Source organism: Orycteropus afer, unplaced genomic scaffold (genome assembly GCF_000298275.1).
Source record: "Orycteropus afer afer isolate SDZICR_OR568_19922 unplaced genomic scaffold, OryAfe1.0 scaffold00002, whole genome shotgun sequence".
NCBI lineage: Eukaryota > Metazoa > Chordata > Mammalia > Tubulidentata > Orycteropodidae > Orycteropus > Orycteropus afer.
The window spans coordinates 32,624,317-32,642,537 of record NW_006921589.1 but is presented as its reverse complement, the minus strand read 5'-3'; the positions used below and the strand labels follow the sequence as shown (position 1 = coordinate 32,642,537).

Here is an 18,221-nt window from a genome sequence, read left to right as displayed (position 1 = left end):
TTAGAAATGTTTATCACTTTTAGAAACAAAATTGGTTCCAAATACATTCACTATGAAGTTTAATGTAGACAAAAATTGTAAGAAAACAAAGTAAAGTATTATAATGAAATCCTCAAGGACCTGGAGTTAGAAAACCAAAAGGGAAGAACATGCTGAGCGTTTCTCAAGCTGAAAGACCTGAAGAAAAAATTCAAGCCTCAAGTTGCAATATTGAAGGATTTTATGGACAAAATATTGGACAATGCAGGAAGCATCAAAAGAAAATGAATACACAGAGTCACTGTACCAAAAAAGAATTGGTTTGTATTCAACCATTTCAGGAGGTAGCATATGATCAAGAACCAATGGTATTGAAGGAAGAAGTCCACACTGCACTGAAGGCATTTGTGAGAAACAAGGCTCCAGGAATTGACAGCATACCCATTGAGATATTTCAACAAACAGATACAGTACTGGGAGCAGTGACTTGTCTGTGCCAAGAAATTTGGAAGATACCTACTTAGCCAGCCAACAAGGAAGAGATACATATTTATGTTCATTCCAAAGAAAGGTAATCCAACAGAGTATAAACAATATCATTAATATCACATGCAAGTAAAATTTTGCTAAAGATAATTAAAAAATGGTTACAGTAGTATATTGACAGGAAACTACCAGAAATTCAAGCCAGATTCAGAAGAGAACATGGAATGAAGGATATTATTGCTCATATCAAATGAATCTTGGCTGAAAGCAGAAGGATGTTTCCCTTTTACTGACTGTGCAAAGACATTCAATTTTGTGGATCATACAAATTGTGGATAACATTGTGAAAAAAATAGGATCAAAATAAAAACAATTTGAGTACAGTAGAATAATATTTAGCTATGTTCAGAAGAAAACCTCAAGAATGATGAGAGGATTAATCAGAGATAGCACTAAGTAAAATTATAACAGATGTGAAGTTTCTCTTCTGCATACCCATCTCCTTCTCCATTCTGCTGCATGTGGAACACCTCTACTACATGGTACAGCATAGTATTTCCAGGTACCTGCATGCTGCCCTTTCTCTCTGTTCCTCACCCCAGGAACCAGACCTTTTTGTATCCACAAACTACCCCTACTCACCCTGTGACTTATTTTTCCCTTACTTAATGCATTTCTGAATTTCCAGGATTGTTTCTGTACTTCACGAACGCAAGTTGAATCACTGAGACCTGAAAAACTGTCTGAAACCAGTATCCATCAATACTTGGTAAGAAAGTGATTCAGTAAAATTAACGCTCCTCCTTTGCCTTCTGTAGAGCCATTCATTCCTGGCTCTTCTGTGTCTCTTTTTGTCTATCATGTGATTTACTGTTTCTTCTTTCCTCCTCCTATTCTCTTAAGGGTCTGTAATTGGCCTCTTCTCTTTGGCCTAAACTAACTTCCCATAAAGAATAGCTTTCATCTATTCCTGTGGCTTTCTTTAGTTGTTCAGATTTCAGTTTGTCCTATAGCTTCCTCAGGTTTCCTTCAGGCCATGCAAGGATGCTGGGAGCAAGCAAGACTGATGATTCTCAAATTTTATCTGCATCTACAAATTTGGGAGATATCCTCCCTTTGCTTCTACTCCCACATCTAGTTATACACTAGTTAAGACTTACAAGTCTGTCTCTAAAATGCCCTTGAGTCCATTTCTTCCTTCACATGACCCTGTTACTACTCAAGTCTCATCATCTTTCACCTGGACTATTGCAGGTAGACTTCTTGCCTCTAATCTTCTAAACATACATACAGCCTTCTACCATCACGTCCATTTTCAACACTGCTTAACAATACAGGTGTGCTTACTCACTTTCCAGCTTCAAAACTTCCATGGTTTTCTAAAGCCTGTAGGAGAAAGTCTGAACTTCTTGGCATGGTATATTATTGTTGTTAGTTGCCATCGAATGGTGTGGAATCTAATTTTTGAGTTTCATTTCTTGCCACTGAGTCTCGGCACATAATATTCTCTCTTACTTGGAATACTTTTCTCCCTTTCTGTCTCTTAAATTCCTCTTTACCCATTAAGAGTTGGCTCACATATCACATCTATGAAGCATTTCCTTTTGTATCATTTATTCCATTAAAATGAATATTGCTTTATTCCATTGCTGCCACTTATCTTAGAAATCATCATGAAAGTAGGCATCCTTCCTTATTTTTTATTTCCCTTAGCCAGTCTCTTATATATAGTAATCATTTAAAGGAACATGCTTCTGAATCAATATTTCTCTGGTGTATCACTCCTCATCCCTTAATCCTTATTTTATACTATAGAATGGAGCATGCCTTGAAAATGCTTTATTTGCTATAAAATGAAATAATCCTAATTAATCTTATTTATAACTTATCCTGGTCCTGTCTTCAGTTGTCTTCATATTTGTCATTTTCGTTTGCATTTACTAATATTCTGGAATCTTCAAGTTTTCTGTTCTTTTGTCTGGTAGGATGTATATCCAATTTTCATTTTAATTCAAATACTACCCTTCAGGCTCAGGTAGCATTCAAAGACATATCTATTGTCATCTCTGCTGTTTCCAAAAGAGAGACCTAGAACTTGAGAAGTGTCTATAGGTGCTATTTGAATCCTTCAGACCTCCAGGTGAGAGCCATTTTATATTTTAAGGAGCTAAATCTCCCCATCTCTCACTGGAGTTAGACTGGAATCTTAAACGAGGGAAGTAGAATCATAATCTGTCTGAAGTCTCTTTTGGTGAAATAAATTGGAGACATTGTGTAATGTAAGTTGATACCAGGCTGGAGATTGGCTCCTGGTGATTAGAGTAACCTTTCTCGGCTCTTCTGAGCCACACCTACAAACACCATTTGTTGTCTTTTATTTGGACAACTTTCAGGTCTCCACTGGCTTGGATCTTATAGACAAGGTTAAATTTTATATTAAAGTATCATATTTGGAGAATAGTCCTGGCTTTCCAAATGATTTGTTTCTCCTATGGTTTTGGAGAGAGCCCTGGTGACACAGTGGTTAAAGCACCCAGCTGCTAACCCAAAGGTCAGTGGTTTGAACCTACAACCCACTCTGCATGAGAAAGAAGTGGCAGTCTGCTCTCATACAGACTTACAGAAAAGCCTTGAAAACATGGGGCAGTTCCACCATATAGGGTTGCTATGAGTCAGACTTGATGGCAACGGGTTAACGGGTTCCAAATGACTTTGGAAACTCCTTTAATCTGCAGAAAAAGCCCATTTTCTATAATTAACGTTTACAGAATGAAAGACAATAATGCTTGAGTTAAGCTGCTGCCTTTAAATAAAGCAATTTTGTCATTGTAGTAATTTTTTAAAGGCCACCTAGCAACCCATGCGGAATATTCTCAACAATATTTCTGAGAGTTTAGAAATTCAAATAGGGAAAAGGCTGTCATGCCAATAATAGTACAGGCATGCCTCAGAGATATTGTGAGTTCAGTTCCAGGCCACTGCAATAAAGTAAATATAGCAATAAAGTGAGTCACATGAATTTTTTGGTTTCACAGTGCATATAAAAGTTATGTTTACACTATACTGTAATTTATTAAGTGTGTAATTGCATTACGAAAAAGTTTGAAATATTGTGAGAATTACCAAAATGTGACACAGAAACACAAAGTAAGCACATGCTGTTAGAAAAGTGGTGCTGATAGACTTGCTTGATGCAGGGTTACCACAGGCTTTAATTTGTGAGAAACATAGTCTCTGTGAAGTACAATAAAGCGAAACACAATAAAACAAGGTGTGCCTGTACAGAAGGATATGTTTCACCACAAGTTAAAGTCTGGCAGGATCTCTCCGAAAACACTTCATGCAGTACCATTTACTGCTTTGGGTGTGGAAGCATGATTCAGCGTCTGTTCCTCAGATTCTGAGGATCCGAATCTGTGTTTTGTCTGCAAACTCAAAGTGAACCATATTTCAACATGAGATCCGTATTAACCAAGCTCGTTAGACTGATACATGAATTCACAGTGTGACAGGATACAGTGTCCTTAGAGTACATCATCAATCCATTCTTTCTTTATAGTAAAGTTCCATAGGAAACCAAATCCTAATTAGAAGCCATTTAATTGCTAATGGAGAACTAATGCCAGGATCAAAGTACTTGAAATTCATGTCATGGTTCTTTTGCTATAGGAAGACCTTTGTGGGCATCAAATGACCACTTACTTGATCATGACATCAAAACAAAGGAAGACAATTAAAAGTTTAAAGGCATATCTGGGGAAGCCTGGTGGATGTTTCTCCATCTAGGAGGTGTTATTTTCAACCCAACTACAAAACTTAAAAGCTTGGAAGGTTAACTTCCCTCTCCATGGACAGTGTGTGGGCAGTGTTCTTTTTATCTAAGTGTTCTTTAAATCTGAAGACTGCCTGCTCTAAAGAAACTAAGTTGAAGGCAATAAAAAAGAAAAAAATAGAGAACAAACGGAAACAAAGGAAACTAAGTTGATTTATTTAGATTTTTCTTTTTTCATTGGTATTATTTTCAATTGTGTAATCTTTCATCACTCTTGAACACTATTCTCTTTTAGAACCTTTATCATGAGCTCATAACTGTATTTTTTTCTGTTCTCTTAAAAGTTTAGGGAACATGTAATCTCTTCTTCACTATTTCAAACCCTATCTCTTTCTCCTGATTAAAAAGGATTAGGGATGTGAAAACCAGTTAGCACAATTCCTAGCACATAGTAATGTCATTTCTCCCCCATCTTCTCCTCACCTAGGAGGCAGTAACAAGATTCCTGCCACCTGTTAGTGCCTGTAAAATCTCCTAAGTATCCTTTGGGGCACTGGTGTCCCTTGTGGGTTCCTCATGGCTATCATATTACCAGCGATGTAGGCCTCTTCTTTTTCCAGTGTGCATCTTAATTCATGGCCACTGTTTTCTTGACAGTGTTTTCTTGCACTTTAACCTTTTTAGAATCTTTTTTCTTTTTAGAATCTTTTTTCTTTTTAGAATCTTTTTTCTTTCTGACCTCTCATCTGATTTATTTCATCTTGAGGAAAATTTCTTTAGCAATTTAAATATGCTGCATTGTGGGAATTGTTTTTACCACCTCCACAAGTAGACCAGGTACTTTGTATTGTCATGGATCTAGCTGGTCACCACTTGAAGCAAGAGCACAGCATAGAGTATGCCTCACAAATCCCTGAAGCGCACTTCCCTTCATGTATTTCTTAGATACCCTGAAGAATTAACAGCCATTTGTAGCTCCTCCTAAAAATGCTTACTGGAAATTGCACTAGACGGTCTTCCTTGCTATCTATAAATCTGCCTTTACTATCCTTTCCCCTTGTACAGGCTGATAGCTTTCTAACATCAATCATTAACAATTAGTAAACTCCTTTTAGACCTTAAAATAGTCTTGGAAGCTATCTTTTAATGCCTTCCTAATGAGCATTTGTGTGTTTGAAAATATAGTATTGTGGGTCAGGATAGGGTGGGGGACAAAATGAGGAGCATTGGTGGTACAGTGGTTAAAGCGCTCAGCCGGCAACCATAAGGTTGGCACTTTGAAGCCACCAGCCACTGAGTGGGAGAAAGATGTGGCCATCTGTTTCTGTAAAGAGTTACAGCCTTGGAAACCCTATGGGGCAGTTCTACTCTGCTCTGTTGGCTCCCTGTGAGTCAGAACTGACTTGATAGCAATGAGTTTGATTATAGTTTAGGGGACAAAACTGGGGAACCAAAAAGTTTGTTTATACCTATTTTGTCTTCATCTTTTAAAAAATAGGTTGATAACCCAACCCTTTCCTGGTTGTCTCCGTCCACTGGGGCCAGTGAAGTGATCAGTTCCACTAATGTTGCTCACTATGAACTTCAAGTGGAAATAGGTAATAATCCTGGATTTCACATAATTGACCCTTCATTGTTAGAAATTGGTGACAAAAAGATCATTTTACAAGCAGGAATTTCTTTCTTGTCACCTGCTGCATAAAATTAAATGTTAATTGGTTCAGAAATGGACCCATTAATTTTGTGTCTGTCCTAAAATAGTAGCCCATACTTTTCTCAATCTGACTGTCTAGAATTTTCTAGAATTTTCACTTTTCCACAGAAGTATTTTAGAGGAGGAAGATACTAAATAATCCACATATTCATTATTTGTGTTTTTGTTGTGAGAAACTTTAATTTTATTGATAGAATTTATACTGGGTATGAATTAAAATCAAATAGTGAATCTTTTCAAGTCATAGTTCTTTAACCAAATTACTTTTTTTTTTTTTACTTAAAAACTTACCTAAAATCTTACTGGTAGTAGAAACCTTTGTCAGTTTGGAGCAGGACGGGTTGATTATAACTTTATGTAGAAGAAACATTTGCTCTGAATACTCAGAAACATCTATTAAACTCTACACACCAGATACTAGCTAGATGCTAATGATATAAAGGCATGTAAAACACTTGTGGAGTTCACAGCTCCTCTGGGAAGATGAATACATGAGATAGCTCTGTTATGTACTAGTGAGTACTATGGTAGAGGTATGTGCTAAGTATGGGAACAGAGAAAATGGATCATCCAACTAAATAACCTCTGGGAGCCAGGAAAGATGACAAAAAGAGGCTGGATACTAAAGAATGAGGAAAAGTTTGCCAGATATTCTAGTCAGAGTATAAACAACAGATACCAGTCCTGCTAACTTAAGCAGAAGATGAATTTTTGAACAGTATTTCTAACTCACAGTAATTGGCTAGAGAAATAGAATAAACCGAAAGAAGCAGAATGGCAAGAGCCACAACCAAGGCCATAGTATAGGAGCAGCCTATGTAAGGTTACTACCTAGTAGAGTATTCTGACTACCAGACATTGGACCTCACTCAGTGAGTTCTGACTGCCCCTGCTTCTGAGACGTTTGTTTTTTGATGTGCTCATTTGGAGAGACTGTAGGCTTTGGAGTAGGGTTGGCTATAATCTCTATGGAAGCTGCTCAGCAGGCATGGATCTTGCACAGTACTGCTGGGTAGTTTTGAACAGGCAACCTTTGGGTTACTGGCTGAGTGTGGATTGTGTCATACAAGGACCTTTGCCCTGGCTTCTTTGTGTCACTCACTTCATTCTCCTTGTGGCTAAGCTTAAGTCACATGTCAGGGTCAGAAATAACAAGGATCTGGCCTTTCCTAAAATACTGTGTAGTAGTAAAGTCCTCAAACTTAGAAAGGAAGTTCTAAGCTCTAAAAAAAAACGAGGTTTTGTTTTTTTCACAAAAATAAAAACGTTTACTTCAGTAAATGACTGAGGAAGGGTGCTTAGTGAAGGAATAACATAGGGTTCCTGTGCCTAGAAGTGGGAACAAGAAGAGTGTAGGCAGTGAGAAGGAGACAAATCTGGGAAGGCAGGTTGTGAAGGACTTCATGTGGTATATTTAGACATTCAGATTTTCTGCCCCTACTGCTTAAGGCAGTGATGGTGACACTGGAGAAGATGGAATGAATTTAAGATTAATTTCATTTTAAAGATAAAAGTGACAGACTTGGTGACTGTGCAGAGGGAGCAGCAATTAGTGCCTAAGGCACTTGACTGCTAACCAGAATGCTGGAGGTTCAAATCCGCCAGCCACTCCTTGGAAGGAAGATTGGGTGATCTACTTCCGTAGTGATACCGCCTCCGCAACCCAAGGAGGGGTCACTATGAGTCGGATCCAACTCTATGGCAGTGAGTTTATTTTGAGTTATTGATTGGTAACACTCTAGAGCAGGTGTTTTTAATTTAAAAAATGCTGGTGAATATGTCAAGTAACTGCGCTCTCATCCATTGCCTGTGGGAAAACAAAATGGCTTAGCCACTTTCAGAATAGTTTGGCAACTTCTTATAAGGTTAAATATACATATACTATATGACCAAGTAATCCCAAGTGTTAGATTTTGCCAAGAGGTATGAAAATACATGTTTCCATAAAGATTGGTACAAGAATATTTATGGCAGCTTTGTTTATAGTCACCCAAAACTGGAAAAAATCCAAGTGTCCATCAACTTGTGAGTGGATAAATAAGTTGATTGGGCATGGAAGGAAGATTGGGCAATCTACTTCTGTAGTGATACTGCCTTGGAAACCCAAGGAGGGGTAGCTATGAGTCGGATCCAACTCAACAGCAGTGAGTTTGGTTTTTCGGTTTTTATATCCATGCAATGAAGCACTACTCAGCAATAAGAAGGAACTACTGATACTACAGCAACTTGAATAAGTCTCAGAAGCATTAAGCTCAGTGAAAGAGGCCAGACACAAAAGGCTGTGTTCTTTATGATTGTATGAAACAGGCAAAGCTCAAGGGACAAAAATCAGATCAGTGGTTGCCAGGAACTGGGCATGAGGTAGGAGATTGCTGAATAGTATTCCATTGTTTGAATATGTCATACTTTGTGTATCAAATCCCAGTTTTAGTCATTAAAACAGGGATGTAGTGGTATCTCATTGTTTTCAGTTGTATTTTTCTGTGTTGAGCATCTTTTCATGTCCTAAGTGGCTATTTATCTTCTTTTGTAGATTGTAGATTCAGTCTTCTATTTTTAAACTGGATTATGTGTCATCTTATTATAGAGTTAGAAGTTCTTTATATTATGTAGAAATTTTTTGTTAGGTAGAAGTATTATGAATGCTTTATCTCAATCAATAGTTTGCATTTTCATTTTTTTAATAGTATCTTTTAAAGAGCAGAAGTTTTAAATTTTGATCAAATCTAAATTATCAATATTTTCTTTCATGCTTGCTAGCATAAGTTTTATGTCTGATTACAGGAAGAGGATTTGACAATTTGACTTCTGTCCACCTTGCAAGACATACTCCTACAGGAACACTGGTGACTATAAAAATTACAAATCTGGAAAACTGCACTGAAGAACGCCTGAAAGCTTTACAGGTAACGATACCAAATAAAAATTTAATGTAATATTATTTGACGAGACTACATCTTTAAAATTTTTTTCCCAAAATTCATAATAGTTCTTTCCATTAGCAAAAGGTCATTTTGTCTTCCTAATTAACATGCATTTACAGAATTGGAAGAAATACTTGGAAGCCAAATCTATTACATGAAAGGACAAATATATTCAAATTTAAGTGCCTGTTAATAACTACTATTAATAAGGAGAAGGTGCTCAGATAGTGTAGTGGATAAGGCATTTGGCTGCTAACTAGAAGGTCAACAGTTCAAACTTAATAGCCTCTCTGCAGAAGGAAGGTGGGGCAATCTGCTTCTGGAAAGATTTATGGCCTTGGAAACCCAGTGGGGGTCTCTATGAGTCAGAATTGACTCTACGGCAGTGAATTTGGTTTTATTAATTCCTTCAAATGAATAGCATATTCAGAATGCCACCTTGGATATTCACAACATCCCTGGTCAGTCCCATCACATATGGTCATTTAGGGAAAATAGAAAAATAAAAGCAAATGTTTTCTTTTTTGTTCCATTAAGCAAAATTAACTACTGAGTTGATAAATTTTACCATAATTGCATTTCAAGAATATTATGCAATTTTCAGTGTCACTCATCTTTTTTAATACAGAAAGGGAAAAGGATATCATTTCAACACTGTCCAACTTTGTAAATAACTTACATGTGCGTAAGTAGATATATGCATAGAAAAAGAAAGATCAGAAGAAACTATATAAAAATGTTAATAGTGATTCTCTGTAAAACAGCATCCATCTCTGTTACAGATGACTTTTATCTTTACGTTTTTATGTATTTTTAGATTTGTCTATAATAAGAACATAGTATAGTTATTTAAGAATATGGCCTTTAGAATCAAACTAACTTCACAGCTCTCTTCCACTTATTAACTCTATGCCCTCAGACAATTTTATTTCTAATTTTTCACCTCTGTAACATGGAAATAAACACACTTCATGTAGTGGTTGTGAGGTTTAAAGAAATGAAAGCACTAAGAACAATGCTTAGTACTAATTAGCTCCGATTGAGTATTAGCTGCCACTATTCAGCTTAGCTCCCAAGGAACCGAGCTATCATGCCCGCCCATCTGCCCCCAACCAAGGCAATAGACAGAATGGGGGACCAAGCCCTGATTCATGAGTTATCATACCTGCCCCTCTGTCTTAACCAAGGTGGGAATAATAATGGACAGGATGGAGGACTGGGCTTCAATTCAACTCAGCTCCCAAGGAACGAGTTATCATGTCAGCCCATCTGCCTCCAACCAAGGTGACAGACAGGATGGGGGACTGAGCTTTGATTCTATTTGGCTTCAATTTATTTTCATCCTAAAGGAGAAAAGGAGTTGTTTTTAAATGCCTCATCTGTTCTTTGTCTATCCTAGAAATCAGTGATTCTATCCCACTTCCTCCGGCACCCCAATATTACAACTTATTGGACAGTTTTCACCGTTGGCAGCTGGCTTTGGGTTATTTCTCCATTTATGGCCTATGGTAAGAAAACTGGTTTTCGATAAAATAGCTCATTGTTTTAGCCTGGATGCTATAATTATAAGGATGGGCGAGATCTTAAATTTATGATTTATTACTCTTGATTTATACATATAATGGCCAATTACCGATTTCATGGCATATTTCTGTTTCTGAATCATGTTGAATTTTAGCATCACAAAAAAGTAGAATGTGTATGACAATCTGTGAAACCACCGCTCCTCCTCTAAGCATTCTGTGCCTTTGCACAAGCTATCTTTACTCCCTTTGGTTTCCTTCCTCTCTCAGTGGAGAGCTACAGTTATTTTTCGGGCAGTAGTAGTTTTTTCCTCCTATGTACACCATTCCTGTCTCTGTTTCCCTAAGTGTAAACTCATTTCACTGCATCATAAACATCTGTGCCTGTCTCCCTCTTGGACTTGAGCTTCTTTAGGGCAGAGATGATGTATGTGGTTTTCACTTTGGTGTCTTCAGGGGCTCACATAATACCTAGCACAAAGCAGTGTTCAGTAAATGTGTTGGATGAATAAATAAGTGGATTGTAGAGCTTTGATTTTTAAAACAAATTTTGTAAATTGACTCTGAATTAAACACACACACATACACATACATATAAACTATGTACTTTTTAAAGTCATATTGAAAAATTTGTAAGTCTCTTTACTAATCTCTAGAGCATCAATAGAAAAAGTCATTTTAAATATTCTTGAAGGAAAATTACCTTTGCATAGGAAAGTAATTAGACTTCAAAAGGTCAGATGGATCCATGTGCCTATGGTACTAACTTGGGTGAAGGGAAAGACAATTTACAATAAGGGAGAAGTCGGCACAAAATGATCAAGGCAAAGGAAGACACTGGAAGGAGTACAAGAGTTAAAAGGCAGCAAAAATACTGTGACATACACAAATCTGCAATAATAGCAATAACAATAATCTACAAGTGGACACTTAGAAATGCAAGATGAACCAGTTGTGGGGAAGTAAATAGGATTACATTTACAAATACATACAGATTTGACAGGATATTTCTACATGTTTTTATATGTGCTGCAAATATATCGTTGAATATAATAGAGCATACAAGGGGGCAAAGTTATGAAAAAAAGTCTTTTTAAATATTCTTGAAGGAAAATTACCTTTGCATAGGAAAGTAATTAGACTTAACCTTAGCCATAACCAAACACCTTGAAGAGAATGAGTTCCTGGGCATAAGAGCTCAGGACCATAGTCTCAGAGGACATCAAGCTCAATTGGCATAACATAGTCCACAAAGACAATGTTCTATATCTTCCTTTGGTGAGTACTGACGGGGGTCTTAAAAGATTGTGAGTGGGCATCTAAGGTACAACTTGTGGTCTCTTCCCATCTGAAGCAAAGAAGAGTGAAGAAAATAAAAAACGCAAGGAAACAGTTTGTCCAAAGGACTAATGGAATGTCAGCCTCCACGTGCCTGAGAACAGAACTAGATGATGCCCAGCTGCCACAACCAACTGCTCTGAAAGGGATCACAATAGAAGGTCCCAGATAGAGTGGGAGAGAAATGAGGAACAAAATTCAGAATCATAAAAAAGACCAAAATTAGTCTGATAAAAAGTGGTGGAGCCCCCAAAACTATGGGCCTTAGACACCCTTAAGTGCTGGAACTGAACTCACCTCTGTGGCTTGTCTTTAAGCCAAACAATAGATTGGCCTATAACGTGGACAATAATACCAGGAAGGTACACATTCCTTAGGAAAATCCACTACCAAGATCTGTAGGGCAGGATTTGCCTAGGGAGAAAGCTTAGTAGGCAGGAAGAAGTAGGAAAGAAGGACAAATGGAAATGGGAAATAGAGGAAGTCACAAGAGTGCTGTTACATTGTGAGTATTGCAATCAGTGTCACGAAACAAATTGTGCATGAATGGTTCAATGGAAAACTAATCTGCTCTGTCACATTTCACGCAAATCACAATAAAAAGTTTTTTTAAAAAAATAGCTGGAAGCAGAATTACTTTCATTGTTCACCTAAAGATTTGAGGACTTTCTTTCAGGTTCAGCAAGTCACCTCTTGAGAACTTACTTTCCTGACGGAATGAGTGAAACTTTAATAAGAAACATTCTCTTTGGAGCAATGAGGGGGTTGAACTATCTCCACCAAAATGGCTATATTCACAGGTATTTATTTATTTGTATTTTACAAAATGAAAGGATTTTAATAGAAGAAATCTTTTAGGGAATTTTTAGGAAGGCACAATTGATAAGAAGGATAGCAGACTCAGAAATGAAGATTGAGGGAGGAAGAGGTCAGTAGATGCGGGTTGCTCACATTTATGTTCATTTGCCGTCCTCTGTGCCAAGGTCTGTGCTAGGTGCTGGGGTGGATTGCCTGCCCTCATGGAACAACCCTCAATCTGGTGAGGGAAGTAATGACCTGTTGGGCTCATGTAAACTGTAGGGAATGGGATCCTACTTAGCTATTTTTTTTTTTAAAGCAAATAAAGAGCTTCTTTGTCTGCTCTTTAGGTTTATATCATATTTGTATGTACAAATTGTAATTAAGCCTTTCTTTGATTTCTTAAATATTTTGTAGCACTTCAGAATTGTTATACTAAATATCAGTTCTCTTATTACCAAATTGTAAATGCAGAAATAAATTGGCTGAATGTTAAAAACAGTACTGTTCTAAGATATACTGAAACTTTGTTTTGCTTAAGTTACTTTCATATAAGCTTCTTTTCTTATTGTTTGTTTCAGCTTGCCTCCTTAAAGCATTTTGTCTTACTATTTGTTGTTTTTTAATAGCATTCTGGTTAACTGAGAATTTCTAACAGACTGTGTTTTCTTTAATTGAGGTTCTATTATACTTTCCCAGACTATTGGCCACTGCACTGTTAGATCCTAAATTCCAAATTCAGTGTTTTAGATGAAATAAACGAAGCTCTTTTATAATTTATTTGACAAAGGAAATTTTTATATAAGACATCTTTACAAATGATGTTATACAGAGAGTCTGTCTTTTATTGGACAGTATTGCATTTGACTTTAATTTATGACCTTTTGCTTCAAATATTAGTTAAGTAATTTTTTTAGACTTCTCCTTAGATATTTTGTAACAACATCCTAAATTAGTATAGTTAATCATTTATTCTGATCCTTGTTTGAAAAAAATATGATCAATTCTAAACATAAAGCATTCAACTATATTTTCCCTCATTCTAATGCTGTATTAAATAGCTAAAAGAATTTCTTAATTCCCTGGGTATTTCCCATACATAGCAGTTCTATTTTATAGAGAACATTTAATTTCCAAGAGAGTACATGGATTTGTTCTGACTAGATTTTTATTCTTTCGCCGTTGGCCGATTTCCTAGTATTTAGGATTGTTTCTTTTTGTTCTAGGAGTTTTAAAGCCAGCCATATCCTCATTTCTGGTGATGGCCTAGTGACCCTCTCTGGCCTGTCCCATCTACATAGTTTGGTTAAGCACGGACAGAGGCATAGGGCTGTGTATGATTTCCCACAGTTCAGCACATCAGTGCAGCCGTGGCTGAGTCCAGAACTACTGAGACAGGTCAGATGTGGCCGTTACATTGGGTTGTCTGTGCGTCTCAAGTGTCTTCTCAGTTTGACTAAAGGACAATTGTGCCCTTATATTTAGATTGGTGAATGACCTACTGTGAGACATTTTTCTCTGACTTGTCAAAAGTATCATGATAGGACTTTTGAAATATACAGCATATATTAGGTATATCTTGATTTGTTTCTTATGGGTTTCTTTTTTCCATTGTTGTTCACCCTCATTTATCAAAAAGTAATGTGTTTAAAAGTTTGTATTTAGTTATTTACACTAAAGGAGTTCAAATTAATTGTGTTTCTCTACAGGATTTACATGGATATAATGTGAAGTCAGATATTTACAGTGTTGGGATTACAGCATGTGAATTAGCCAGTGGGCAGGTACCTTTCCAGGACATGCACAGGACTCAGGTAAATGCTACTGTGTTTGTTTCCTAGGGTTGCTGTAACAAAATACTACAAGCTGGATGGCTTCTCAAAATAGAAATTGATTATCTCACAGTTCTGTAGCTTGGGAGCCTGAGATCATGGTGTTGGCCATGTTGATTCCTTCTGAGGCTTTGAGGGGAGAATCTTACATGCCTCTCCTCTAGCTTCTGGTAGCTCCAACCATTCCTTGGCTTATAGCTCCAGATCATATGGCATTTTTCCCTCCAGTGTGCCTGTCTTTCTGTGTCCATTCTCCTCTTCTAGAAGAGCAGCCCTGAGATTGGACTAGGAGCCACTCTACTCCAGTATGGCATCATGTTAACCAATAGCATCATCAGAGACCCTGTGTCCAAACAAGGTCACATTCACAGGTGCTGTGGTTTACCACTTCAGCATATCTTGTTGGAGGGCACAAGTCTATCCCTAATGGCTACTAAAATCCCTCCACTACTTTCTCTTTCATTACTTCCCTTCTACTCCAGATAATTTGTGTTGTAGATTCTTAGGATATTTGCTGTTAATTTTAATATTTTGTGTAAAAAGCATAAAAGGGAATTTTTCTCTCTTTTAGATGCTGTTACAGAAACTGAAAGGTCCTCCTTTTAGTCCATTGGATATCAGTATTTTCCCTCAATCAGAGTCCAGAATGAAAAATTCCCGATCAGGTATAGACTCTGGGATTGGAGAAAGTGTACTTGTGTCCAGTGGCACTCGCACAGTCAACAGTGACAGACTGCAGACGCCATCCTCCAAAACTTTCTCTCCTGCCTTCCTGAACTTGGTACAACTCTGTTTGCAACAAGATCCTGAGAAAAGGTAATTTCACCTTTAAGTTACACAGAGCATGTGTTTTATATTGTTTGAAACTCTGTGATATTGCCCTTCCAGACTAATTCAAGCCTTTTGTCAATCTTTGATCAAAAATGGTAGTCTAATCTAGAAAATATAAAAGCTAAAAACAAGTAGAAATAATGAAGAGATAGGAAGAATACTTGGACACAGGCACAGTTGTCCCATTTGCTAGCCAAGTCATTTTGTAAACTCACTCATCTTTCTAGACATCATTTACTGCATTATACTAAAACATCTTGGAAACTTCCAAGTAGTATAAAAATGTAAATGGCTTCTACTCTAGTAATATAAATTATTAATATAGGTAACTATAGGTAACTGTATATAAGTGTTAGTATTACTGAAAACAGGAGCTCTGGTAGCATAGTGCCTAAGGCACTTGACTGCTCACCAGAAGGCTGGCGGTTCAAACCCACCAGCACTCCTCGGAAGGAAGGTTGGGCAATCCTACTTCCGTAGTGATACTGCCTCGGAAACCCAAGGAGGGGTCGCTATGAGTCGGGGCCGACTCGACGGCAAACAACAACAACAACAACATTACTGAAAACAAAGTGTGTCTCATTTATCTTCTTTTAACCTATTAGGGTCTAACATAGTTCCTTATAAATAGTAACAGCCCAATAAATGTTTGAGTATGGATTAATAATTGAAGGATACCTTCACAATTAATTCTTCCCATTAGTCAAAGTTGAAGCTGCAAATTAGGCTTCCTAACATATAATGTTTTAGTATTGGGCTTTTAACTCTAAATTTTATGTTCCAGTATAGTTTTACACTTAAAATCTACATTCTAATATGTAGTTCTAATCTCTCTCTCCACCCCCCCATATATGTGTGTGTGTGTGTGTATGTGTGTGTGTGTGTGTGTGTGTGTATATATATATATATATATAAAATTTATTTTTTTAATTTTCAGGCCATCAGCAAGCAGTTTATTGTCCCATGTATTCTTTAAACAGGTGAGCTAATCTGTCTTCTGTTAATTACTTGGTTTTAAATACTATAAATAAATCACTTAGTTGTATTGGCTTAATGAGACCCTCTGATTACCAAGATTCTTGATAAATCTGCTCCTCAATTATCAACTATCCTGTTATCCAACATTTTGCATTTACAACAAAAGTAAAAACTCTATCTGAACTATTTTGCACATTAACAATGTATATCTGGCAGTAACAACCACTGAGGTGTGAGGCAAGAATAACCCTGACTGTGATGGTTAAAGGTTATGTAACAACTTGGCTGCGCCATGATTCTCAGTGGTTTGGGAGATGAAATCGGGTAATTACGTAATGATGTAGAAGGAGCTCTGGTGGGATAGTGGGTAAGGTATTTGGCTGCTAACCAGACTGTTAAAACCCACCAGCTGCTCCACAGGAGGAAGATGAGGCAATCTACTTCTTTCTATAAAGATTTACAGCCTCGGAAACCCAATGAGGGTCACTAAGAGTCAGAATTGACTCAATGGCAGTGGGTAATGATGTAGTCATCCTTCATTTCGTGATCTCATATGATCATCCTTCATTTTTATATAACACCAATTTTTGCGTAATAACTTTGGAGACTAACTGTGTCGATAAGTGAGGAATGGGTGTAGTAACTTTCTTAAAAAATAAAAATCTTTTTGATAGGTTAATTATGTTGTTATTTGCCATCAAGTCGGATCCAACACATAGCGACCCCTCCCTGGGTTTCTGAGGCAGTATCACTACAGAAGTAGATTGCCCAACCTTCCTTCCAAGGAGTGGCTGGTGGGTTTGAACTGCCAGCCTTCTGGTTAGAAGTCAAGTGCCTTAGGCACTATGCTGCCAGGTTAATTATAGGCTTTCTAAAATATTTCCATTCTGCAAAACAAAATGAGTAAAATCAAACTGGAGTATCATCATATGTTACTATGGCCTCACTATATTTTGATTAATTTTAGAGACATTTGATGAAAGGACTAAATAATTCTGACAAAACTTGCTTTGACTCTTACCTCTTCCAGTTTTCAAATGACCAGAATCAAAGGCATTTTAGGAAAACTACCCAAAAATAATTGTAAATAATTTTAACATTATTTCCTTTAAACATTGTTTATTATTAAAAATGAAGAACAATGTACTGAATTTATATACTGATAACCTTATTCTGAGTTTCTTTAACAGATGAAAGAACAAAGCCAGGGTTCAATACTTTCACTGTTGCCTCCTGCTTATAACAAGCCATCAATAACAGTGCCTCCAGTGTTACCTGGGACTGAACCAGAATGTACTTTTCCTGAAGAAGACGACTCAAACTGGGAATTCTAGGACTGCCAAATCATTTTATGTCCTATATACTTGACACTTTCTCCTTGCTGCTTTTTCTTCTGTATTGCTAGGTACAAATACCAGAATTATACTTGAAAATACAGTTGGCGCACTGGAGAATATAACATTTTAAAGCACTTCTGTCCAAAGGAGCACGACCTTATAGCCTCTTTGGTTATCTCAGAGTGCTAGCAAAACTCCAGGGAAATTTCAGAATTATTAATCTAATTTCTTCTGTTTTTGAATTATTTTTTCCCAAGCTGTGATTAACTCCTCTCTTGATTTTTCAATGTAACTTTTGAGCCAGTTACATTTTTCTGCCTTCAGGGGAATGAGCCCTCAGAGGACAGTGCTTCCAAGTACATCTTTTTCTTCTAGATTCTCTAGCCTTTTTGATTGGCTATTGTTAGACCAATAGGCTAGACTATCTTCCCACCAAATCCTGTTCCCGTTTGGTAGAAGAGAAAATGTTTGTACTTTTCCATTTCTGCTATTAATACTATGGTAACATCAAACTGAGCCGCACTCATATTAAATGATTCACTTGAAATACATAGAGAAGTTAGAATTTGTTTTTTTAAAAAGGGGCTAAAATAACACTTTTCTATGTACACTATAGATCCTAAATTCATGCACTCTGTGGGAATGCAATAAAGATTTATGGAATGACTTTATGCTTTTATTTATCTCCCTGTGTGATTTGACAGACTAA

General features: G+C 37.0%; 1 protein-coding gene across 1 annotated transcript; it reads left to right on the top strand.

Moving 5' to 3' along the window:
- Positions 1-1,141: 1,141 nt before the first annotated feature.
- On the top strand, positions 1,142-17,509 carry STRADB (STE20 related adaptor beta; the record flags this gene model as incomplete). The annotated part of the gene is made up of 10 exons (XM_007935146.2): positions 1,142-1,234; positions 5,736-5,835; positions 8,736-8,857; positions 10,275-10,383; positions 12,413-12,536; positions 13,761-13,932; positions 14,244-14,348; positions 14,938-15,182; positions 16,135-16,177; positions 17,366-17,509. Coding segments are annotated over 10 exons (1,257 nt in total), but the record flags the coding sequence as incomplete, so codon positions are not given.
- Positions 17,510-18,221: the final 712 nt, after the last annotated feature.